This window comes from Phoxinus phoxinus (genome assembly GCF_949152265.1).
Source record: "Phoxinus phoxinus genome assembly, chromosome: 24".
Lineage (NCBI taxonomy): Eukaryota > Metazoa > Chordata > Actinopteri > Cypriniformes > Leuciscidae > Phoxinus > Phoxinus phoxinus.
Window position 1 is genome coordinate 17437400 of NC_136899.1, and position 27197 is coordinate 17464596.

The following is a 27197-nucleotide window of genomic DNA, read 5'->3' on the forward strand; positions in this document are numbered from 1 at the left end:
CATCAGGTTCCTGAGAGGAGCGAGGAGACTACATCCTCCTTGCCCTCCTCTCGTTCCCTCTTGGGACCTCTCAGTGGTTCTAACTGCCCTGCAGAGTGCTCCCTTTGAGCCTCTGCAATCAGTGGAGCTTAAGTTCCTGTCAATCAAGACAGCGCTCCTGGTTGCATTGGCCTCCATCAAGAGGGTAGGGGACCTGCACGCATTTTCTGTAGACGAAGCGTGCCTGGAATTCGGGCCGGCCTTCTCTCACGTGATCCTGAGACCCCGGCCTGGATATGTGCCCAAGGTTCCCACCACTCCCTTCCGGGACCAGGTGGTGAACCTGCAAGCGCTGCCCCTGGAGGAGGCAGACCCAGCCTTGCATTGCTCTGTCCAGTACGCGCCCTCCGTGCTTGCGTAGACAGAACGCAATGTTTCAGGTCCTCAGATCAGCTCTTGTCTGTTATGGTGGGAAGCTGAAGGGAAAGGCTCTCTCCAAGCATAGGTTGTCTCACTGGATAGTGGACGCCATTGCTTTGGCTTACCAGCAGCAAGGTTGACCATGCCCCCTTGGTGTGACGGCCCACTCCACCCGGAGTGTGGCCTCCTCTTGGGCTCTAGCGCATGGCGCCTCGCTAACAGACATCTGCAGAGCTGCAGGCTGGGCGACACCCAACACATTCGCCAGATTCTACAATCTCCGAGTGGAGCCAGTGTCCTCCCGTGTACTCGCTTCAACCAGCCGGTGCTAGGACCCGCTCAGGTGTCTTCACTTGCTCGCCATTCCACTCCACGGACTGGATACGTGCGATATTTCCTCAGGTTAGCCTGATAAGCCCTGAGTTCCTCCAGCGCTGTTGATGTCAATGCCAGAGTTATGCCTCCGGCAGCTTTCGCGTTGGCTAGGTGCCACCATGTGCATGGTTCCCCCGCTGGGCGACCCCCACGTGTGTATTTCCACTGTAAGCCTCTCTCGAGCATGTGTCTTTCCCTTGGCAAGCCAGTCTGCCACCCCTGAGGTTGAAATACTCCACCTTGGTATTCCTGTGTTAAGTAGGAGTCCTTCGTCCGTGCTAGTCACGACAGGGAGCTCAGACTTACGCAGGGCACTGGAAGACAGCCGAGGTGGCGTGATTGGACTGGGAACCCCATTCGTCGTCATTCGACGTAACTCGAAGTGACAACGAAAGGGAACGTCTCGGTTACGGATGGAACGGAGACGTTACGTCTTCCTGCCACTTCCTCTGTACCGCTGGAACAGCCGAGTTCAGCCTTGGCTCCTTCAGCGAAGAAACATATCTGCATGTTGCCAGCTCACTTCCTTTATACCCACAAGGTGGGGCGGAGTTATGCTATGCAAATTCAGCAGACCCATAGCATTTGCTTGCCATTGGCTCGTTTTATTACTGTTCGAAGAGGATAGGCTTCTAAGCGAACCCCATTCGTCGTCATTCGACGTAACGTCTCCGTTCCCTACTCAGGGAACGAGGGTTACATCCGTAACCGAGACGTTCTCTCTAGAAGAGGAACGAGTACTGCGTCGAAGACGCTAAGGGAAAGATTCTTTCTCGAGATATTGAAGCCTAAAAATGAATCCTTAATTTTGTTATTAATGTAAAACGCTTTCAGCAGCATACAGCCTTAGGCGGAACAGCTTGCGCTCCCATTTTTGTGTTCAGGCACTTTTATGCTCCGGGCGCGCGCACCCTTGGGTGTCTGTGTCGGATCGGAGCATGCACGGCGTTTTTGGCAATAAATGCGGGCATATTTATAGCACTGGGAGTGCTGTCTGTTAGAACTGACTGACCGTGCATCGGTTTCGTTTTACAGAAACCGTGTGACATGTAGCTTGTACATGTGATGCACAAACCGACGTGAGTCGATTTTATGTGTGCAAGCCCTGTATTGTGTAGGGCTGTGCTTGTGTGTACGAATGGGCACTGAGTTGCGGGCATTACAGTTACACATATTACACCATCGGCCGTGGCTGGGACATGCATTCGTTTCGTTTTTACAGAAACGTGGGACATGCAGTGATTGTGGGCACTAAAAAGCGGGCACGTTCACTACGTGTGATGCACAATCGACATGAGTTGATTTTATCCTCTTCTAGAGAGAACCGAGGTTATGTTAGTAACCGAGTACGTTCTCTTACGAGAGTTCTATCGTAATGCGTCGAAGACGCTACGGGAACCCTGTGTAAAACGCCGTGCGTGCTCCGATCCGACACAGACACCCAAGGGCGCGCGCGCCCGGAGCATACAAGTGCCTGAACACAAAAACTCACAGAGAGTTTATAGGGAGAGCGGCTAGAATAGCATCATCCCTTTATAATAGTGCCCCGAAGGACATAATAGCATATATACGTAAATGAATAAATATATATGACGGGTCATAGCGTGCTCATAGGACGCAGTTGTCAGTGAGTGATGCTTAGAACATTAGGTGGTCTGGGCCGCAAGGCGGGGCAGGAACACCGTTTTGCGTCTTCTAGACCGAGAGTAGTTTGGCCTGCAACGCGGGAACCACTAGGTTATAGAACCTTAAAAATGTATACGGGGAGGCCCAGCCTGACAGGGAGATGACCTGAGCCCTGAACGGTGTGTTGAGGGACTTAGGCACGTACCCATGATTCGGTTTTAGTACGACTTTAGAGTCGTTAGGCCCGAACTCCATACATGACGCTCTCACTGAGAGTGCCTGCAAATCCCCCACGCGCTTCACTGAAGCAAGAGCCAGAAGAAACACAGTCTTGAAAGACAAGTGCTTCATCTCAACTGAGTGTACAGGCTCAAACGGGGCACCCTTCATGGCATTCAGTACCGTAGAAAGGTCCCAGACGGGGACTGAAGGAGGTCTGGGAGGATTCAACCTCCTAGCTCCTTTAAGGAAACGAACCACCAGGTCGTTCCTGCCCAGTGAACGGCCAAGCGTCGGATTAACGAACGCTGATATAGCCGCCACATAGACTTTGAGCGTGGATGGGGTTCTACCCTTATCTAACAGCTCTTGTAAAAAGGAGAGAATTTCCGTTTCCGTTCCGTGATAGACCCCGGGCTGAACACCAACCCGAGAACACAGACCGCCTAGTGGACGGGGCTCTAGCCTGCTCGATCGTGTCTAGTACTCCCTTCGGGAGGTTAGCGGGTACCCGTTTATAGCCCACGCATGTAGGGACCATAGTTCTGGGCGAGGATGCAAAATCGAGCCCTTGGCCTGAGAGAGGAGGTCCCTCCTCACCGGTATCGGCCATGGAGCAGTGCTTGTCAGCTGCATCAATACTGGAAACCACGCTTGGTTCGTCCAGAACGGAGCAACGAGCAGCACTGAGCATCCGCTTTCTCTGATTCGCTCCAACACCTGAGGTAGGAGTGAGACAGGAGGAAAAGCATAGAGCGGACAGCGGGGCCAGGCACTGGCCAGCGCGTTCATGCTCTTTGAAAAGAATTTCGGGCAATGAGCATTCTCCTGAGATGCAAACAGGTCTATTTCTGCTCTGCCGAACGTTTTCCACAGCAGTTGCACTGTCTGTGGGTGTAGAGACCACTCTCCCGTAGGAACGTTGTTCCATGAGAGTCTGTCAGGGCCTAGGTTCAGGTGCCCTGGCACGTGTACTGCTCTCAGTGAGCGCAGGTTGTGCTGGGCCCAGACCAAGAGGCGTTCCGTCAACCTGTAGAGGTTTCGGGATCTTACACCCCCCTGGCGGTTTATGTAGGCCACTACCGACATGTTGTCCGAACGGACCAGGACGTGGTGTCCTTTTATCCGGGGACAAAAGCGCCTCAGCGCTAGGTCCACTGCCAACATTTCCAGGCAGTTTATGTGTGGTAGCCTGTCCCGTTCTGACCATTGGCCAAAGGACGGTCTGCCCTCGAGCAGCGCTCCCCAGCCTGAGGTGGACGCGTCCATGGACACCACCTTTACGCTCGAAGAAGTCCCCAGGCTTACACCTGATCGGTACCAGTCTGACGCTCTCCATGGTGTCAGGGCTGACATGCATTCCTGATCGACCCTGAGGCGACAAAGACCGGAAACCCATGCTCGGCGCGGCACTCGCGCTTTCAGCCAGAACTGCAGTGGGCGCATGCGCAGCAGACTCAGCTGTAGTACTGATGACGCTGAGGCCATAAGGCCCAGGGTCCTCTGAAACTTCCTGAGCGGGACTATGCGACCGGTGCGGAAGGATGCTATCATATGCAGAATACTCAGTCTGCGCTGTGATGACATCTCTGCCGTCATAGACAGCGAGTCCAGTACCATTCCCAGAAAAGAAATCCTTTGACTGGGAAATAGTGAACTCTTCTCCCAGTTGACTCTGAGACCTAAACACTCGAGGTGATCGAGTAGTAAAGTCTTGTGCCGTACGAGTTCTGAACGCGATTGGGCTAGAATCAGCCAATCGTCCAAATAGTTCATAATTCGTACGCCTCGGAGTCTCAGGGGTGCCAGCGCCGCGTCCATGCACACTGTAAATGTACGAGGTGCTAGAGACAGGCCGAATGGCAGGACTGTGTACTGATATGCCTGGCCCTCGAAGGCGAATCTCAAGAATCGCCTGTGACGTGACACAATTTGTATTTGAAAATACGCGTCTTTCAGATCTATTGTCATAAACCAGTCTCCTCTGCGAATCTGCGCGAGGATTTTTCTGGTCGTGAGCATTCTGAACTTTCGCTTCATAAGCGTTTCGTTCAGCTGCCGCAGATCTAAAATGGGTCTGAGACCCCCGTCTTTCTTTGGCACCAGGAAATATCTGCTGTACAAACCCCCTTCGCTCTGAGCTTGAGATAAAGGCTCTATGGCCCCTTTGCTCAATAGCTTCGCTATTTCGGCCCGAAGTAGGTGTGCTACTTCTGTTTTTACCGTAGTCTCGACTCTCGCCATGTGACGGCGAGGGCGTCGAGAGAACTGTAGCGAATAGCCTCTTTTTATGATGTTCAACACCCATTCTGAAACCCCGGGAAGTTTTTCCCATGCATCCGCACGAGTAACTAGGGGTCGAATGAATTCCGGGCCCTGGTCGCGAAATGGCAGCGACGCGAGAGCAACGGTGTCCTGTAACATGGACGCCATTGTAGCGTTGAGGCGGGGGCACGCTTAATCGAGCGGGCAGTCCGCGCTCGCTCAGCTCTCTCAGCTGAGAGAGAGAGCGCGCGGGGCGAGCCCCATAGGGCTCGGCATGTTTGGGAATAAATGCGGGCATATTTATAGCACTGGGAGTACTGTCTATTAGAACTGACTGACCGTGCATCGGTTTTGTTTTACAGAAACCGCGTGACATGTAGCTTGTACATGTGATGCACAAACCGACGTGAGTCGATTTTATGTGCAAGCCCTGTATTGTGTAGGGCTGTGCTTGTGTGTACGAATGGGCACTGAGTTGCGGGCATTACAGTTACACATATTACACCATCGGCCATGGCCGGGACCATCGGCCGTCCCGCGAAGCGTCCTCATTGGGTCAAGCGTCACTAGAGGCCTCGCATAGGCTGCTGCTTTTCCAGCAGAACAGCCAATATTTGGCTGTTCACATTTTTTTTCACTCACAAAAAGAGCACGAGCGTCTTTTTAAAGATACCTCGCACCTCCTGCGGCTCGTTTAGAGCCCCACTCAGCGACGGGGACCACGTGCTGTGTGTTTCCTGCATGGGTGAGTATCACGCAGCTATCACGCTCGCTGATGGCGGCTGCCATCACTGCGACATGATGCCTATGGTGATGCCACAGCAAGCTGTTCCGCCTAAGGCTGTATGCTGCTGAAAGCGTTTTACATTAATAACAAAATTAAGGATTAATTTTTAGGCTTCAATATCTCGAGAAAGAATCTTTCCCGTAGCGTCTTCGACGCAGTACGAGATAACTCTCGTAAGAGATCGCCGCGCTCATCACTGTCACTTTTAACCCAACTGTCCAATCACAGTGGAGGAGGGGCGGGACTAATACCACACCGACCAACGGATATTCTGTATCATAGCAACGAAGCATCTCAACTGAAAATAAGTTCTCACAAGCCCCCACAGCTAGGCGTTTTCAGCAGAGCTGGCTAAAAACGCTTTGGTGGACACACGGCCTAAAGGGTAAAAACTAAAGAAGTAGAAGGAAGGTTGTACGCAGGCGCGCGGACTTGGTGTTGTTGTGTGGCAGTTCTTCACATTTCCACCTAGCCAGCTGGAGTGCATACTACATCTAATTTCACACACTTTTGCGTCACCATATGCACGCAGATTCCCCCCCCCCCTATAACGCTCATCTAAACGCAGAATAAAAAGTGATAACGCAACGCCACTTTTGCGTTTTCTCTTCAGATCGTTTCCGTGTAAACGTAGCCTTAGACTTCTAAATCTAATCACATTCAAGTAACATATACACACGCACGCACAGCATATCTGATAAAGGAAGCTCTGTGAGGTGCAAGGCGAGCTCATTATCATAAGAACCAATCACAACCATTCAACGGCTCTGGAACCAATCAGGACTAGTCAAATGTATTATGCTATTGTTTTAATTTAAACAAGTAAAAACTTTTTTTAAACATCTTTGGAAAATGTATTTATGATGCATTTCAAATAATATGATGTTGAAAGAACAACATTAATTTTAGGTAGGCTTATTGCAATGCTTAATAATAGTTGACAAATGTTTCTAATACATTATAAGTTGGTACATTTTAAATGTAATTCTTCCCCCCAAAATATTAAAATGATAAATACATAAACAATTAAAATATATTGCAGTAGGCCTAAGTGTTTATAAAGTACATATATTTAAACATGCTAAAAGCTTAATCATTTTGCTTTGTTCTTACACAAAGTACTCATAAAATGTATTTTAAGTAAGAGCAACCTAAGTATTTCTTTAAATACACTAAAACTTCACTAAAAGTATGCTTGCGTTTAGCATATTTCTTAAAAGTGTAACTAAGCATATATTTATTACCAATGTACAGTACTTAAAGTGCTCTTCTTAGAAATATATTAAAAGTATGCTTGTGTTTAATATATTTCTTAAAAGTGTAACTAAGCATTCATTTATTACCAATGTACTTATATTTCTAAAAAGTGCACTATTTTAAAAGTATGCTTGTTTTTAAATATATTTTTAGAAAATATACTAAAGTACAATTATTTTAAAGTGTGTTAAAAGTTGTATTGTGAAAATAGGTAAAAGCAGGATTCTAATATACTTGTAATATATTTAAAGATAGTAACATTTTTGTTAGTATATTTGCAATGTACTATTGAAAAAGGGAATATATTTCAAATACAATAAGCCACCACAGTCGTCGAGAAGCATCACTGCAGGACGCGCCTTTTCACTGAAGCCGCTGGTCGACATCTCGCCGCCTTCAGCCTCCGTTCCCTGCATCGCTATCCGGCGTGTAATATATCCTTTCCTATCAGTGTGTGTGTTTTGTGTGTGTGTTCGCCTCTGCGTCACACATTGTTTTCTCCACACTATAAGAGCCGAGCGTCTTTTTCAAGATGTCTCGTGTCAAGCGCCACTCAGCGACGGAGACCACCACGTGATTTTTGTTTCCTGCCTGGGTGAGGACCACGCAGCTTTAGCCCTCGCCGATGGGGGCTGCCATCACTGCGAGACGATGCCTATGGTGACTCTGCGGACTCGCCTGGCTTTGTTCGCTGAAGCTGCACTTCCGCCCGCTGCAGTGCCGCGCCGTAAAAAGCGCTGTGCTCAGCGGAATCCGGAACCTCCCTCCACCACGAGGAGCTCGCCGCTGCCGCCGCCAGCTTCGCTGGACTCTCTGACCGACAGACAACGGCCGCTGTCTGCCGCCGCGTCCATCCGCGTCGCGTCCCTCGAGTGGTTGGCGCCCGAGGAGCCTGCGCTTAACCGGCTGGATGGCTGCTTTCTGCCTGGAGACCGCGCTTCGCCGCAAAATCCGCTGCACATGCCATTGGGCGAATTATGGACTCCGTTACCGTGACATTTTTGGCTCACGCTCTCTGAGATGGCGGACTCAGAGCGCGCTGCGTTCCTCGATGCTCCCGTGTCGACAGCTGGCCTCTTTGGATCATCCATCAAGGATTTTGCGGCTCGATTCGCCAAGGTTCAGAAAACATCGCAATCCATGAGACACTTTCTGCCCAAGCGCTCCAGCTCTGCGACAGGTCGCCCTAAACAGCCGCCTCAGCAGCGACAGGCCCGAGACCCGAGACAGCACTCTCGCTCAGCTGGACGCCGCCCCCCCACCGCGAGGGCCTCGGCCAAAGATTGTAATCAAGCCCGAGGCCTCTGCGCCTTCCTAGCCCGCCTAGGAAAACAACGGTGTTCAAGTCCCTTTCTACGGTACTGGATGCCATGAAGGGTGCCCCGTTTGACCCTGTGCACTCAGTTGACATGAAGCACTTGTCTTTCAAGACAGTGTTTCCTCTGGCTCTCGCTTCAGTGAAGCGCGTGGGGGGTTTACAAGTGCTCTCGGTGAGAGCGTCGTGTATGGAGTTTGGGCTTAATGACTCTAAAGTCGTACTAAAGCCGAAACATGGATATGTGCCTAAGTCCCTCAACACACCGTTCAGGGCTCAGATTTATCTCCCTGTCGGCTCTGCTGGCCTCCGAGGAAAAGAATGTTTTCTTTGCCCGGTTAGGGCGTTAAGAGCTTACGTGTACCGCTCCGCTGTTTTTAGGCAGACGGAGCAGCTCTTCGTTTTGTTCAGCGGACGTTCCAAGGGACGAGCTGCGTCGAAACAGAGCCTGTCCAGATGGGTAGTGGATGCCATAGTGCTAGCCTATGCATAAAAAGGACTGCAATGCCCGTTGGGCATCAGAGCACATTCTACGAGGGGCATGGCCTCCTCATGGCCTTGGTCTAGTGGAATCTCGTTGCAAGATATCTGTATGGCGGCAGGCTGGGCCTCCCCGTCTACATTTATAAGGTTTTATAACCTAGAGGTTCCCGCCTTGCAGGCCAGACTGCTCTCGGTCTGAAAGACACAATATTGTGTTTCTGCCCCGTTCTATTACGGCCCAGATTGCCAAAATGTTTTAAGCATCACTCACTGACAGTTATGTCCTATGAGCTATGTAATGACCCACCATATATATTTATTTACATATATATGCTGTAAATGCCCTTCGGGGCACTAATTATAAAGGAATGATGATGGTGGTGACGGCACCATCGGCAACCAGGAGGTGCCGTTTGCCTGCTCTGGTCCGGGTGGAGGTGTGTAGGGAAAGGAGATCAGTGAGGTATGTGGGGGCCGCACCGTGCAGACAATAGTGGGTGTGCAAGAGGATCTTATATTCTATGCATAAGTGAACAGGGAGCCAGTGAATGGATTTTAGGATAGGGGTAATGTGCTCATGTTTCCGCACCCTCATTAGGACCCTGGCAGCACTATTCTGCACAAACTGGAGCTTTTGGAGGTTCCTGCCAGGGATTCCCCACAGGAGTGCGTTATAGTAATCCAGCCTGGAGGAGACAAAGGCATGGACGAGCTTCTCTGCAGCTGAAAAGGAAAGAGAGGAACGCAGTTTGGAAATGTTACGGAGGTGAAAAAACGAGGTTTTACAAAGTGAGGTGACATGATTGTCAAAAGAAAGGTATGGGTCAAATTTCACCCCAAGGTTAGTAACGGAGGGAGAGAGGGTAATAGTATTGCCAAGAAATGAAACAAGTGTGATAGGAGACGAACTAGCTATAGCTATTCTAGCCTCTCTTTCCTGCAACTCTGTGTGAGTTTGTCTGATGATTATGCACTTGTGTGCCCCGGGCGCGCGCGCCCTTGGGTATCTGGTGTCGGATCTCAGCATGCACAGCATTTTACACTGGGTTCCCGCAGCGTCTTCAACGCAGTACGAGAGAAATCTCGTAAGAGAATGTACTCGGTTTCTAACATAACCTCGGTTCTCTCTAGAAGAGGAACGTGTACTGCGTCTCTGTGCCGTGCCTGCATCCAGCTCTGGTTCGCTTTGGCAATGAAAATCAGGGGTATGCAGCTGTGCTCGGTTATTTATAAGCCTAGGCCACGCCAATTCTGGCGGGACGTGACGTAGAGGGCGCGAAGCGTCCTAATTGGGTCAAGCGGCATGGAGGCCTCGCATAGGCTGCTGCTTTTGCTGCAGAGCAGCCAATAGGTGCGCAAGCTGTTCCGCCTAAGGCTGTATGCTGCTGCAAAGCGTTTTCCATGATTACAAAATCAAGGATTAATTTTTTGGCTTCAATATCTCGAGAAAGAATCTTTCCCGCAGCGTCTTCGACGCAGTACTCATTTCTCATCTAGAGAGAACCGAGGTTACGTTAGTAACCGAGTATGTTTGTTTAAATAAAGCGTGCTGCACTTGGATCCTGCTTCTGCCTCAGCGTTACAATAAATAGACACTCCAAATTTATATGATGCATAAATAACCTTCAAAAACTGTATTTGCAATGAATAAGGATCAAGTAATAAATACTGATACAAAAAAAAACCCCATAAGAAATTACATTTATTTATTGTGACTGATCTTATTTGACATACACACACTGGCACGCTATTTTGGACAGGTTCATATCGAAGAGCTGCTAACAAAATAGTAATCGATTTACATAATGTTCTCTCTCTTAAAATGTAAATTAATGTAAATGTCAGCATTACCACACATGTGTAAAGAATTGTAGTCTGTCAGGTAAAACATGAGCTTATTGATGCAGTTCAGTCAGTCTGTTATTAACCTTTACTCCTGATCAGAGGCTTCCGCAAATATTTAGCTTATTCACCTTATTCCTGACGACCTTACTGCATTTTGAATTTTGGGTGGCACTTCCGGTTTGGGGAACTTCCATTCAAAAACGCTGAAACTAATCATTTCAAACCATAAGGTTGCCCTACAAATAAAGCTGATCCCTCAGTTTGACTGATGAGCTGTCAATTTTCCTTCATGATTTATTTTCAGGCATCATGAGAATAACGTTATACTTGGTATTTTCATTCGCTGCTTTCTTTTCCTCATGATTATTTTATTTTTTCCCTTTGGAATCCGCTGTAAAAGTATGAAAAAGGACAACATATACTGCACATTTGTGGTCTGTTCTCCCGAATTTAATTTACGACATATTCCATTAATTATTCACTGGAATGGTTATTGTCGTCAAATCCTCACGTCTCTTTCCAGGTTTGTTTTCACAGGTAAATGTAATTTATAATCCGTAAAAATGACGGAAATCACTTTCAAATAGTATCACGTAATGCTGAAGTTAATTAACATTTTTGATTAAGGCAACATGAGTTACATAATACAGATATTACTACAGTGATATTTAACCAAAGACTTGCGCTTTTGGGGTTATTTGATCTGTTGAAAGTACCTTGTTGATGCTTTTATACTTTTAAATTTCCTTTTAATGTTCTATAGTTGAAGGGTGAGTAGATTAATGTCATCTCACTGTGACACTTTAACGGATTGCGTTCATAAAGCGAGCCTTTTACTGATTGTTTACAGCTTAACAGAAGTTACACCCATAATTCGCGCAAAGCATCATGGGGCGCAGGAATAATGTGGATATGTATAGTTAAATTTCAATTAAGTTTAATAGTGCAACACAAAAATATTGAGTAGTGTATAAGTTGTAACTTGGTACCCATTTACTTCAAAACTAGGCTAAGTTGTAACATACGGACAGCATGTGCAACCGGCCCCAGGACCTGGATTGGGAACCACTGAACTAATTCTGTGATATATATCATATTATCACGCAATTTATTTAATGAAAACCATTTTGGACTAGATACAATTTATTTTTTGCTTTTCACCCTAAACAGCATGTGGAAAAATAACGTTCATTTGACATTAAGTATGCATTATAAACATATAAGCATATTTTCAAGTGTCTATTTCTCAGCATGTTTGGCGGTGTGGAACTGGACAATCTAAACCCAAGGATGGTCAGCCATGTTTACATTAAAGTTGTCTACAACCTGGAGGGACCCTTTGTGTAAGAGAGTACATTTCTTCTTGTTCACAATGTGATACACTTACACTTTATTAATATACATATCAATATATAAACAATTTAATATACATATTAATATATAAACAATTTATTTTCCACAATGTGATCACGTCATGCATTTTTGCTGATCAGATAGCTATCCGATTTGTTAAAACTGTTCCACTTACACAAGGCACCATAAATGTGTCTCCACAGTATTAATATAAAACCGTTCTTCAATTCCCAAGGCTGTATGCAAATTTAACAAAGTTCACGTCAGCGAAACCAACGGATAGCTGCATTTTATTTGTCATCAGCTAATTTTAAGATCAAAGACCACAATAGGAGAGAAAGCGGCAACAAAATATAATTTAGTCTCACTATACTTTTAATTAAGATAATTGTGTGTTGAGCTTCAGGATGCAGCGCCAAACTTTCACAGGGTATCTGCACATTTTTTTAAGTCAAATTTAAGGCTTTTTAAGACCTTTTTAAGACCTGAAGAAATCAAAATTAATATCGTACATTAGGGGTTTGCAATATTAACAAAAATATATCTCGATATTTTCAAAGTTTTGTTGATAATAATTAGATGATATTTTACTGATTTTGTACTGGTACCATGGCTGGTTTAGGCCTGTTGTTGACAGCAGACTCACAAAGATATTCATATTTAACATATTCTATCTATGCAGTGGTCAGTTTACAGTAGTGACTGAAATAAAAAAAATTATTAAGGGGCAATATTTGCCACCTTAAATTGATTTCCAGGGGCATTTTCACCTAAATATGGAAATTATTTCTAAACGTATTTAGAGGTATGCATCACCTTTTATGTCAAATTCTAACATTCAAATTAAATTCTATTAGAATAAGACCGTACCACTGTCAAATTAAATAATTAAATTAAAAACCATCTTTGCAGTGCAGAGGTGACACAGAAGCGGCATCCGAACTGGCATTACTATATTTACACTTAATTTGCAATTGCATAAATAAAGCTATTCAATATTTAAATATGAAATGATTTATCATTTTAACATTTTAATTAAAGGGTACTTTAAATATGCAACTAAACCCGCCAGTAGGTGGCAGTAAGTCACTGTCTTAATAAGCGAGTTGTTGGAGTTTTATTCAACCGATTTGTTCAAATGGCCGATTCATTCATGAATCAAATGATTCGTTCAAAACGCGGATTTCAGTTTTTAAAAAAGAATCGCTGTCTGTTGGACTACAGTTTCATTATGAAATTCTCGTCTGCGAAATAAAGGGGGAAACAAACAATATTGACAATATAAAAAGTAACACACAATGTTAACTTTATTGTTAATTTAACTGTTGTATAAAATAAATAGCACATTTGCAATTGTGCACAGGAAAACGGCACTCTTGCTCGTGATATTCTAATATAACAACATAATATGATATAAATATAATAAGACAAAAACTAATTTGGGGACATTTGGGGATCTATAATTGCACTGACACATAAAGCAGTGAAAGCAAGCATGAGAGACAAACGCGATGTCAGCTCGAACTCGCGGTGCCTTGTACGTAGTTAAAACAATGATTACAATATCATCATAGTTCATAGACAATCCTAAGCACAAAGAATTAACTTACTGAACTGACATTTACTCGTTCTCTTATCCTCTCCTCTCCTCTCTCGCGTGCAGGAGACAGACGCAGGCTAGTACGCTGCCGTAAATGACGCGAATTGTCACGTGAACAAGCAAATCCACATAGATAGAATAATAAAGATAATACGTACGCTAATTAGATAGTTTTCATTTGGAAAGCATTTAGATACGTCGTCAAAGTGTCATCTAAAATTGAAGACCTTTCATAGGTAAAAATAAGACTTTTCATGAGTAAAAATAAGACTTTAAGACTTTTTAAGGGTGTGTCTTTGAAAAAATGGCGGCGGGTGAGACAGGTGTGCTTGCAGCTCTCTTACTGTTTGCTTTATTATCAAGCCTTCGTGTAAATCAAACTGATAGCATTGAAGTTAATCTGAATAGGAAAAATATTTCCTCCCAATGGCAAGGAGTTGAAATCCATATCAGTAAAAGTTCAAAAACAACGGGCACAGGTTACAAACATTTCGGCTTTGGAAGGGGTGTAATTCATACTTGCGTTTGGGCTAAGTCTCCACACACTGGACAAAAACGAAAAACCCGGGCCGTGAGCAAACGCCAAAATAACAACAGTTTGATAATCGTGCTCTACTTATTGCTATCTGGCGATATACACCAATGCCCTGGTCCAAAGACTGCACTCAGAGGAAACCTTCCAACAAAGGCACAAACAGAGGAAGCGATCAGCCACCTACAACTTGCTACGGTCGAAAACGTGGACGTGGTGAACGGGATGTCTTTAGGTCTACTGGATGTTGCACCGTCCAATATGGTTTGCGATGCGGCTAGCGGACACTGGCAGCTGCAGCAGACACAGCGGGAGATGCCTAGTGCGAGCGGGGCTGTAAACTCAAGAGCCAGCGGATACCGGGTGCGGAGGCGGACGAGTGTGCGGCTGCAGTGTGCTGCTGAGGCTGCAGTACCCATCGCCAGTGGACACCGGGCGCTGGAGGGGACGAGGACGGGATGGCTGCGGTCAGCGGAGTCTCTGGCGCCTAGAGGACATGCAACACTGACGGGACTGTTACCTGGGGGAGGTGAGGAGGCGGACACGCACTGTGTTTGTCTGGAGACATCAATAGTATCGGCTACAAAATCGCTGCCGAAAACCACTACCGTGAGAAGTAACAACTTGGTCTTCACTGAGGAACAAATATCCGTTTTTGCATCGAAGGGCTTGCATTGTTTTCATTTAAACATTCGCAGCTTACTGCCAAAGATCACGGAGGTACGTGAGCTGGCTAGGAAAATCAAGGCAAGTATACTATGTTTTTCAGAAACATGGTTAGATTCTTATATTACTGACTCCGAAGTTGAAATTGAAAACTTTGTTATCGTTCGCAAAGACCGGAACAGACAAGGGGGTGGGGTTTGCATATTTGTGAGGTCTGATATTGATTTCAATCTAAGACAGGACCTGGACAATGTAAATCTTGAAGCTGTGTGGATTGATATTTTACTTCCAAAAAGCAAACCAATTCTGTGTGGTGTTGTTTATAGACCTCCAAATCAAAATGACTTCATCCAAACCTTGGAATGTGTTAGTGCAGGTTGTCATGATTTTTTAAACCAGGAAGTCATCTTAATGGCAGATAATAATATTGATGTTTTGAATACAGAAGGTCCATTATACAATGGCTTTTATGATTTTCTGAAAATGCATGGTCTAACCCAATTAATTAGTGTTCCAACCAGAATAACTGAGCATAGCCAAACTGCTATTGACCACATCATTGTATCTGACACAAGTAAAATCCTACAAAGTGGGGTCATTGTGTATGGAATTAGTGACCATTTTTTAACCTATTGTACCAGGAAAGTTAAGAGGGCTCAGATTAAATGTCACAAATCTGTAAAGAGCAGAAGTTTAAAAGGGTATAATATAAATAACTTTCAGGACATACTTAATAAGATTAACTGGATGGAAATTACCAATATAGGTGATGTTGATTTAGCATGGGATTGCTTTCAATCTATTTTCTTGAAAATACTTGATAAGATAGCCCCATTAAAAGAGAACAGGATTAAACAAAGATCACAGCCTTGGATAAATAATGATATTTTGGACACCATTTATTTAAGGGATAAAATTTTAAGTGAGTTTAAAAGAACCAAACTGCCTATTCTTTTTAAAGAATATAAAGTACTTAGAAATAAGGCTCAGCGAATGGTGGATGAGGCGAAAAAGGATTTTTTTATGTCTAAAATTGAGGAGCATAAAAAGGATCCCAAGAAATTGTGGGCAACTCTTAGGCCTTTGGGGACAAAAGAGAACCCTAAGCAAAAACCAGGTAAAATAGGCCTAGATATTAATGGGTCCATAGTGTATGATAAAAAAGTGGTGGCAGATACTTTTAATGGCTTCTTCACAACAATTGCAAGTAATCTGGTGCAGAAGCTTCCATCTGCGTCAGGTGTTTTTAGTGATCCACAGAGGGTGCTTAGGTTTTATGAAGAAAATGGAGTCCAGCCAAATAATTTTTATTTCAAACAAGTAACAGAGGAGCTGGTACTAAAAAAACTAAAAAACCTAAATCCTTCCAAGGCTACTGGTTTTGACAACACCCCTGCCAGATTTCTTAAGGATTCTGCTGAAATAATCACTCCTGTCATAACTTATCTTATAAATCTATCCATTGAAAATAACAATTTCCCTAGTAAATTTAAGGTGGCAAGAGTGATACCTTTATATAAAAAGGGGCCCAAATCTGATCCTGGAAATTTCCGCCCTGTATCGGTCTTGTGTTCAATATCAAAAATTGTGGAAAGGATCATTTATGAGCAAATAGACAGTTATTTGGCGGAACATAACCTTTTATTTGATTTCCAATCAGGCTTTAGAAAAACCCATTCCACTGATACCTGTCTGCTTTATCTTACAGACTTTATTAGGAAAGAGGTAGAAAAGGGGAATTTTTGTGGCATGGTGTTAATAGACCTTCAAAAGGCCTTTGATACGGTTCAGTATGATGTCCTTTTGAACAAACTAAAAGCCCTAGGATTTTCTCCTGCATCTCTTCAGTGGGTGAGGTCATACCTGGTGGGTAGAGAACAGGTGGTAGATGTGGAAGGGACCTTGTCCTCCCCACTTAAATTAACTTGTGGAGTTCCCCAGGGGAGTATTTTGGGTCCTCTCTTTTTTTTATTATATGTCAATGATATGTCGTCAGCTATAGACTGTAATTTGTTTTTATTTGCAGATGACTCCGCTATTCTAGTCTCTCATAAAGACAAATCAGAGGTAGAAAGGCTGCTTAGTTCAGAACTCCTTAACCTCAGTGTTTGGCTAACAGACAACAAGTTGTCTCTCCACCTTGGCAAAACAGAGTCAATTATTTTTGGGTCTAGAGATAGACTGAAAAAGGCTATTGGGTTTAGGGTAATCGTAGGTAATGTTGAAATTACAGCCAAGGAAGCAGTTACTTACTTGGGCTGTATACTAGATAACAAACTATCAGGGGAGCTTATGGCCCGAAAAATTATCTCAAAGGTAAGCCAAAGGACTAAGTTCCCAGGCAAGAATATCCAGCCTCTTAGATAGTAAAACCCTAAAAATCCTGGCCGATGCGCTTGTTCAATGTCATCTTGACTATGCCTGTACATCTTGGTACACAGGCATTAAAAAAGGCCTTAAAGACAAGTTACAGATCTGTCAAAACAAACTAATCAGAGTGATCCTTAAATTACATCCTAGAACTCATCTTCTTCCTGACTATTTCTCCAGTCTTGGGTGGCTCAGAGTAGAGGAGAGGGTTTCTCAACTTAAACTGTGTTTGGTTTATAAGATAAGAAATAATCTGGCACCTAAGTATTTATGTAATTACTTTTTTAAAATTAGTGATACACACAGCTACTGTACCAGGGGGAGTTCCACAGATTATAGGCCCTGCCGTTTTAAGAGCTGTGTGGGAAAGTACTCTTTCCTATACTCTGCAGCGGTCTTGTGGAATGGTTTACCCTTAAACCTTAAACTGTTGAGTACTTCCTATTACCATTTTAAATGTTCAATAAAAAAATGGTTATTAAACCAATAAAAAAAAATAATAAAGGAAATAGAAATCCCTGAAGTAGTAGGAATATTATATAGTCTGTTTGTGTGTCTACTTGTCTATCTGGGAATTTAGCCCTTGTTTCATTCTTTTTATTGTGTTTTAATCTGTTTTATTTGTTAATACACCTATTTCTTCATTGTCCTCAATGTTGTTAGTCCATGTACTGTTACTCGTCTTCCATCTGAAGGACCACAATGGAAACAAGCCTTTGGGCTTTTTTGTGTTTTTATCCTTTTGAACACTTCGTGTTGATTGTTGCTGTTGTTCAATAAATTTTTCAAATCAAATCAAATCAAGGCCTTAAATTTTAAATATCGAATTTAAGACCTTTTAATACTTTTTAAGGATCCGCGGGGACCCTGTTTCATTTGCGGCAGTTTTGCTTTCTGAAAAGATAAGCATGTTCCAGCCAACATTTCCATGTGGGCCCCATGTGGGTATTTGATGGACTGTCACTTGGACCCTGCATGGGCAAATGGGGCCCAGAAAAATTTGTCTGTCGCCTCCACATGAGCCCCATGTATGTTAGTCCATAGGGGCTGTGATGGGTCCAGAGTGGGCTCTAAGTGGGGCCCATTTAGATGTTCATTATATGGGCTCACTTGGGGGCTAAATGGGTGCTAATAATGGGGCCGAGGTGGCCTAGATACAAAAACCTTATGGGGCAACCATTGATGGTCATACTGGATCCACAAATGACCCAATTATGTATTTATGTGTGGCAACACACTGGTGAAAATTGGGCCCAGTGGGTCAAATAATGAGCTACCATACAAATTTCACTTTTTAACCACCTGTACCTATGGTGGCCAAGTAGTGCACAACACTACGAAATTTAAAAAGCAAACATAAGTTCACAACACAACAGAATTGGCCGCAATGGAAATGCTCCCAACTCATCAAACAGTAAAGTTAGTTTTATGTTTGATATTCGCTGCATATTCGCATAGGCTGCTAAAGGGACCATCTGCAAATTCAAGTCAAGTCAAGTCATCTTCATTTATATAGCGCTTTTAACAATGTAGATTGTTTCAAAGCTGCTTTACATAGATAAAAGTATAATTTAAGGTAATAGATTGTTTTGGCTTTATAGCGGTTCTTGAATAATGTTACTTTCCAGTCAAGTCAAGTCACCTTTATTTATATAGCGCTTTTTACAATACAGATTGTATCAAAGCAGCTTCACAGTGATAACATGAAAATAATACAAAAAACAATTTCATCATCGTCCACCTTTAAGGCAGATCTATAATATTGTTGAATATTAAATGTCCCCAACTAAGCAAGCCAGAAGGCAAGGCAACAGCGGCAAGGAACCAAAACTCCATCAGGTGACAGAATGGAGAAAAAAACCTTGGGAGAACCCAGGCTCAGTCGGGGGCCAGTTCTCCTCAGGCCAATGAGTGAACAGTGGATGATTATGATTCAGGAGCATTACAGGTCAGGAGTTCAGAATGAATCAGAGTATTTGTCCAGTTCCAGTTGGTTGAAGTCGGAGTGGAGAGGAGGAGAGACTGGTTGACACTTCAGGTCAGCGGCGGCGTCGTGTCCTGGCGCTGGTCCTTCATCAGATCTGGATACGGCCTGGTTCCGGTGGACAGCGGTAAACCTCGGGATAGACAGAGAGACTAATATTACCGTAGACGCCATCCTTCTTATGATGTACCAAGTACATCAGGATTTATGGGAAGTGTTCCCGGTCCCGGCTGTTCTAAACTATGCAGCCTAACTTGAATTATAGAAGTCTATAATGTGTTATGTGTATGCTAGGCTGAAGAGATGTGTTTTTAGTCTAGATTTGAACTGACAGAGGGTGTCTGCTTCCCGGACAATGTTGGGAAGACTGTTCCAAAGTTTTGGTGCTAAATAGGAAAAGGATCTACCGCCAGCAGTCGATTTTGATATTCTAAGTATTATTAACTGGCCGGAATTTTGAGATCGCAATAGACGTGAAAGACTATAATGTGTTAAGAGCCTCGAAACAAACAGACTTAAAGCAGCAGCAGTCACAGAGGCAGACAGGAGCAATCGATCAGCAATCGATCCAGAAGAATACAGAATACTCAATACAGAAATACAGTATTTTTTTATTAAAACAAGTGTGTACTGTACATACATAAAGGCAGGTATTGGCAAAATTTCACCTGAAGTAAGTCAATGGTCACCACAACCGAATACAACCTTTGGAACATAAAAAAACCTTTAGATGAATTACAGTATTTTTTATAAAATTAATTATGTACTGTACATACAGTGAGGTATTGGCACAATTTCACCTGCAGTAAGTCAGTCTGGTCACTAGGAACATTGCAAACTTTGGATCTTGAATACCATAACGGTAACACTTTACTTGAAGGGGTGTGCATAAGACTGACATGACACCTTCATAATCATGACATGACACATGATTATGTGATTATGAAGGAGGTTTTATGCATGTTTATAACAACTGTTATTAAGTGTCATTCGCTCAATTATGACATTTTTAACGCAAATATAAATGTTGAAATGACAAATATAATGCAATAATATAAACAAGTATAAAATATAATGCAAAGTTGTTTGAGATGTCCTTGTTATGACAACTTGACATAAACCAATACATCATAACCTGTCAGTGTCTTGTTATGACAACTTGACATTACCAAGACAACACAAATTAATAATAATAATAATAATAATTCATTACATTTATATAGCGCTTTTCTCGGCACTCAAAGCGCTTTACATAGAAGGGGGAATCTCCTCAACCACCACCAATGTGCAGCATCCACTTGGATGATGCGACGGCAGCCATATTGCGCCAGAACGCCCACCACACACCAGCTTACTGGTGGAGAGGAGACGGTGATGAAGCCAATCAGTGTACGGGGATGATTAGGAGGCCATGATGGACAGAGGCCACTAGGCAAATTTGGCCAGGATGCCGGGGTTACACCCCTACTCTTTCGAAAGACATCCTGGGATTTTTTTGTGACCACAGAGAGTCAGGACCTCGGTTTAACGTCTCATCCGAAGGACGGTGCTCTTTGACAGTATAGTGTCCCCATCACTATACTGGGGCGTTAGGACCCACACAGACCACAAGGTGAGCACCCCCTACTGGTCTCACTAACACCTCTTCCAGCAGCAACCTGGTTTTCTCAGGAGTCTCCCATCCAGGTACTAACCAGGCTCAGCCCTGCTTAGCTTCAGTGGGCAACCAGTCTTGGGCTAGAGGGTGATATGGCTGCAATTTATGCTAAATTGTCATAAATATGTCATAAACATGACATAGCAGATTAATTATCAAACTTAAAGGGATAGATTGGCCAAAAATTATATTAAACCCATGATTTACTCACCCTCAAGCCGTTCGAGATGCATATGTGGAGTAATCCTGAGTGGAGTTTGGTTTTGCTCTGCTCTCTTCGTTCTACGTCACGACGCTTCCTATGCTACGTCCAACATCATACGTCGGCAACCATCTCCCGCGAACGTGTGTCGACTGTTGCCGGAAGCCAGTTATTTTCATTTATAAAGTTTTAAATATGTATATTTTCACGACAAAACCACACGGATTACCCTCAGAAGGCCTTCGTTTATCCCCCTGGAGCCGGATGGATGGACATATTTTGGGACTTGAAGGAGGTGGACCCCATAATTTGACATTATAACCACTGAAAGATCTAAGACATTTTCTAAAATAACTGAAAATGTGTTCGTCTGAAAAATTATTGACATATGCATGTCGAACAGCTTGAGGGTGAGTAAATCATGGGTTTAATATCATTTTTGGCCGAACTATACCTTTAAGAAACCACTTAGCTTTATGGGTTAACATTACATTACAAATTGAATTTGTCATTAAAAATGATTACTGTTTTTATTATTTTTGTATTATTACAAAAAAATATACCGTTTTTTTATTAACTACTGGAGCTAAGTGGTTTCTTAAGTTTGATAATTAATTGATCAAGTTTGGTATTTAATTATTGATAACTGATCATTGATCTGCTGTCATGTTTATGACATGTTTATGACAGGTTATGTTGTCTTGGTAATTTCAAGTTCTCATGACAAAGACAGTAGCCGCGTTTCCATTACAGATTTGCGCAAATGTTTTGCGCTTTTATCTAAATATCGATACAAAACTATTGCGAAATGACGGCGTTTCCATTAACCGATGTTATGCGACTAAAACGTCCTTTTTTCTCTCGCGATAAAGTCATTCTAAAAATCACGGCAGCGGACGTTGGTTTATATAATCTCACAGCCACGGAGCCACCGCATTTGACATTATTATTATTAATGGAAGGAGACGTACGTGTTATCCAAGCATTAATGGCAGGGAAAGACCCTTATATTCCAAACTAAATATAAGGAGTTTCTGGGTGTTTCACCCTCATTTCTGCGCTGAGGTTTTGATTGTGGCATTTCTTTGAAGTTTAGAATCCAGTATTCCTATAGGCTAATTATTGTTTCTTTTATGAATTTAATAAAGAACTCTGTCTCCTATTCCAAACGATCCATGTAGGCTACTTTTGTGTCCATTCGTTTTTTCCTTTTTAAACCCGTAATTGAAAAACGAAAAATAAACGGTTGTCTTTTTAAAACGCAAAGTTGAACACCACAATTTTAATTTAAACTGGCTACACCAACTGCTGCGCAAAAAAGTTAATATCGACGAATTTTCAGATGTTTGTTTAATGACTTTTTCCCCCTTTATTAAACATGTAAAATATTCACAAATTAATATGGAAAACTTGTCGATCTTACTGGTTTTCTAAGGCCAAATTAGAACCTGGAATTGACATTTTCCCGCAGTGCTGAATAAGAAGAGCCATTAATAGCTATTATTAAACTATTGTTTTCTAACTCGGCTAAAAACATCTCCATCTCCGCTGTTAAGCAGATGCGCTTTAAGAGAGAAATGCACCTTTCATACGGATTACTTAATCAGAACAAAATGTATTAGCTTTCGATTCGAATTTGTTCGTTTTAAAGTGGTCATTTCAAGCTTTAGCCTATAGGTTATATTTTGTTTCAGTTCTCGCGCTCCAGTTCAGGGAGATCATGAAAACGCGCCTGATTGTTTTATTTTATTTTACAAAAGCACAACATTTTCTTGTTATTGTTTACACAAATAAAAGTAGTTACAAATAATGTATTATTATTTTCTGTATGACCAGAAATTATAGAGTAGGCTATAGGCTATATTAAGTTGTTTCACTGTTAATAGGAAAATGCAAGTGTTCACGCCCGCGCCTCCGTGCCATAGTGCGCGCTCCACACTCCACACATACCCTTAGATATGCGTCAAAATATTGTGTTTATTTGTGATAATCTCAGCTCTGTATTATTATTGTCTAACCCGTATTATGAATGACATTTGACGAATTGCTTTGTTCCTTTTTTGGATAAAAGCGTCATCTAAATATGTAGCCTAGTAAATGTTATAATAATGATGATAATTATTGCGTACATGGACCCCAAACACACCGCGTCTTCTAAGTCAGGTGACTGTAAATGCGCAAAAACTGTTTCCATTGCAGTTTTGCGAAATATTCCTTTTTCGAATTGGCTGAAAAACCTCCTCATGCGAGCGTAAAAACTTTTTTGCGATCGCAATTTCAATTTGCGCAATTTGAAGGGTAATGGAAACGCGGCTAGTGACAGGTTATGATGTATTGGTTATGTCAAGTTGTCATGACAAAGACACTGACAGGTTATGATGTGTTGGTTTATGTCAAGTTGTCATAACAAAGACATCTCAAACAATGTCATATTTGCATTCAAAATGTAATAATTGAGTAATAAAGGTTACAGTCGTAACCTGAGAAGTTTGTTTGGGATCTCGCTTCAAACACAAACAGAAGTGACGTCACCCACAATCGCTGATACAACCTGTGGATGACGAGCAGTGTTTGTGGTGCTTGGCTCAGTCAGATGGCAGTCAGACGTGTTGGTTTCAGTTCTTATGCTTATACATAAGATGTCTGGTTTGTCCTTGTCTCTCTCGCGATGTTTCTTGTGAAGAAGCTCTTTCAGCATCCTCAGGATCTCTACCGTCTCAGACGTGGCTGCACTGTGTTTTCCAGTGGCTTGTCGAGAGTGGTTCCATGGCCAGCTTTCTGGGCTTGATGCTCTGGACCATGGGGGTCGGTTCTTTCTAGGTCGCCGGCTGACTTCCCATGTGGCTCCATCCTTTGGGTGTTTGGATGGGTGTTGCCGGTCCCAGAATTTCTCAGAGCGCTCGCTCTGGTGCTTTGGACGAGCACCATCACGGTTGTGCTGCCCCCTGCTGGCTTGGAACGGTCTTGACTCTCTGTTGAAATATCTGTGACTGTGGTGTTGTTGGACGCCCTCTAGGGTCAGCTCTGAACAGTGCTCAGAGACAGAGTAGATTGTGGGGTCTTTTACAGTCTTTTCAGAAACAGTCTTTTGCTTGGTGTACGCTTTGTGGGCTAAGTCCCGTAGCTGTTGGGTGGACATGCTACGTGGGCAGGCCAGAACGCCTAAGTGATGACTCACTGTGGGATGCAGATTTCGAAGGAACAGAGTCCTGAAGTTGACATCTTCTTCCATACCGGGCTCGTTTCGTGCTCCGAAGTAGGCGTGTCGGAGTCGGCCGTCTGTGGGGTTTCGAGTCGAGCTTGTTTGGTGTCCATGGCGGTGATGAACCCTTGTTCGGATTCTGGATCAGAGAATTCACGGATCAAAGCTTGTCGCAGCTGCTGGTAGTCCTTTTTGACAGTCTCTGGTTGACGGTCTAGGAAGCTGCGCACGTCACGGCTAGACGTAATTCTGTGCAGGTACAATCCGTCCCAAGTGGTTATGTTGGTGACAGTGTGTAAGTGAAAGTCAATGTCCTGCAAATAGGCATGCACATCATGGCCTACTGCAGTGTTTGGAGTGAACGTAGGGATGTTTCTGGCCAGCCTGTCAAGTTCTTTGGGAGCTGTGCCGTGGTTAGCGGCAAAAGTTCTCTGGTTGAGGCTGAGGCTAGGGCGGGGTTGCCTCCCTTTGAACCATTCTCTCCTATGTCTGTTGGCTCAAAAAGGGAAACGAGACTTAAGGTCCGTTTGGCCCGTTTGCAGTTTGAATCGCAGGAGAAGGTGCAAGCTCGGCAGGCGGAGATGGATTTGAGATTACAAATTCGTAAATTTGAGATTTGACACAGGTCAAAATGCGACAGCTGGAGCTTGACGCAATGCGAATTGTGAGGGGGGTCCGCTGCGCGACCAGATCTCCCTCGAGTTAGTCCCACTGCCGCTGTTGACCGTTCTCCCACTGTAGTGCCTACTCCTACTGTTGCCCCGACGTCTGCTTCATCCGTAGCAACCGAGTCAGTTGATGTTGGTAAAAATATTATATTAGTGCCACATTTTCGTGAAGCTGAAGTTGATTCCTACTTTAGTGCCTTTGAGCGCATTGCTATGTCTTTTCGTTGGCCAAAGGATTGCTGGTCTTTGTTACTGCAATGTCGTTTAATGGGTAAAGCGCTGGAGGTGTTCTCTACTCTTTCCTTAGAGGATAGTTTGAATTATGATGCTGTAAAATTGGCAATTTTACGTGCTTACGAATTAGTTCCAGAAGCATATCGTCAAAAGTTTAGAGGCCATAAGAAGAATTCATCACAAACGTTTGTGGAATTTTCTCAAGAGAAAGCTCTTCTCTTTGACAAATGGTGTAGTGCAACTAAGACTGATGATTTCAATTCGTTAAGAGAACTAGTTCTGCTTGAGGAATTTAAGGCGTGTTTATCTGACAGAATAGTTGTCTATCTGACAACTCTCATTTTGGGAAATGACTTAGCTGGAGGCAAAGTTTTGCCAGTTCCAGAAGTCACTGATGTTCCACAGGTTTGTTTGGTAGGTGATGTTGTTAGTCGGCACCCTGAAGTGTTTTTCTCTTGTGCAGTGACTCGGGCTCAGTCAGCTAAAACAGTGGGTGAAGTTGACTTGGCTGATTCACTGGTGGGAGATGTGTTAGCAGAGCGTGAGAAAGTTTTGGAAATGAAGAACATTTCTGGAAACGTTCCTAAGGTGAAACATTCGGAGAACGTGTTAGCAAGTTTTACTTCGTTAAAACTACCGGTTACTCGTTCTCAGATCGTGATAGCACAAAACGATGATTCTTCTTTGAAGAAATGTTTATCAGCTGTGATAAGTCGTGACGTGTTTTTTTTGGCCTGGGTTGAAACGTGATGTGACCAAGTTTTGTCGTACATGTCACACGTGTCAGATTGCAGGAAAGCCGAATCAGGGTATCCCGCCTGCTCCACTGTCTCCAATTCCGGTTATAGGAGAAGCGTTTGAGGAGGTACTGATTGACTGTGTCGGACCGTTACCGAAAACGAAAGCAGATAATCAATATCTCTGTACTATTATGTGTAGAGCGACCAGATTTCCCGAAGCTATTCCGTTACGGAAGATTACGGCTCCTGTTGTTTTGAAAGCGTTGATCAAATTCTTTTCTACGTTTGGACTTCCTAAAGTTGTCCAAACAGATCAAGGTAAAAAAAATTTGTCACGAGTTTTTACGCAAACATTGAAGTCTTTGTCTATTGAACATCGTATGTCTAGTGCATATCACCCAGAAAGACAAGGTGCGATCGAAAGATTTCATCAAACTTTGAAAGCCATGCTTCGAAAATTTTGTATGGACACAAGTAAAGATTGGGATGAAGGTATTCCGTTAGTGTTATTTGCTGTGCGAGAAAGTGTGCAAGAATCACTTGGATTTAGTCCAGCCGAGATGGTTTTTGGACATACACTTCGAGGACCGTTAAAAGTTCTAAAAGATCAGATGTTAGAGGATCAAACTGAGAAACGAACGAACGTTCTTGAATACGTTAGTCGATTCCGAGAAAAATTGCATAGTGCCTGCGATCTTGCGCGTAAGTTTTTGACAAACTCGCAATCAGAGATGAAGGATCGATTTGATAGACATGCTGTTGCACGGTCTTTTCTGCCTGATGATTAAGTGGTGGTATTGTTACCGATACCAGGGTCTGCTTTATCTGCTAAATTTTCGGGTCCGTATACTATTGTTAGGAAACTTAGTGATACGGATTATGTCATTGGCACTCCTGACAGACGGCGCAAGACGCGCGTTTGCCACATTAACATGCTTAAAGCATATCATGAGCGTGACGAGTGTGAGCCTGTGAAGCAGGACACTGACAATACAGTGGTATTAGTAGCATCACAAGTTTTGTCGGGTGCCGAAGGTGGTGCGAATGCTGATGAGGATGGATTGATAGTGAGAAATACGCCGCAACAGTGTAGTAAGTTGGAAAACTCTGCTATACTGTCTAATTTGTCGTCTCACTTGTCTTCTGTACCTAATGAGAAAAGAGGTGATGTGATAGCGCTTATCAGGTCTTTTCCAGCTTTATTTTCTGATGTTCCATCTCAGACTAGCGTACTAGAACATGACATCGAAGGTAAAGATGCAAAACCAATAAAGCAACATCCATATCATATTAACGAAATTAAGAGATCCGCAATGAAGATAGAAACTGACTACTTGTTGCAAAATGATTTAGCTCGGCATAGTTCAAGTCCGTGGAGTTCCCCATGTCTTCTGGTAAAGAAACCTGATGGTTCCTTT

General features: G+C 43.5%; 1 protein-coding gene across 1 annotated transcript in view; it reads left to right on the top strand.

Moving 5' to 3' along the window:
* Positions 1 to 27197, top strand: part of LOC306992330 (ADP-ribosyl cyclase/cyclic ADP-ribose hydrolase 1) — a 226800-nt gene that overhangs the window by 167144 nt on the left and 32459 nt on the right. Inside the window, exon 8 of the mRNA XM_079601068.1 lies at positions 11822 to 11914. Coding sequence (XP_079457194.1) covers positions 11822 to 11914 — 93 coding nt within the window. The remainder of the gene's footprint in view (positions 1 to 11821; positions 11915 to 27197) is intronic.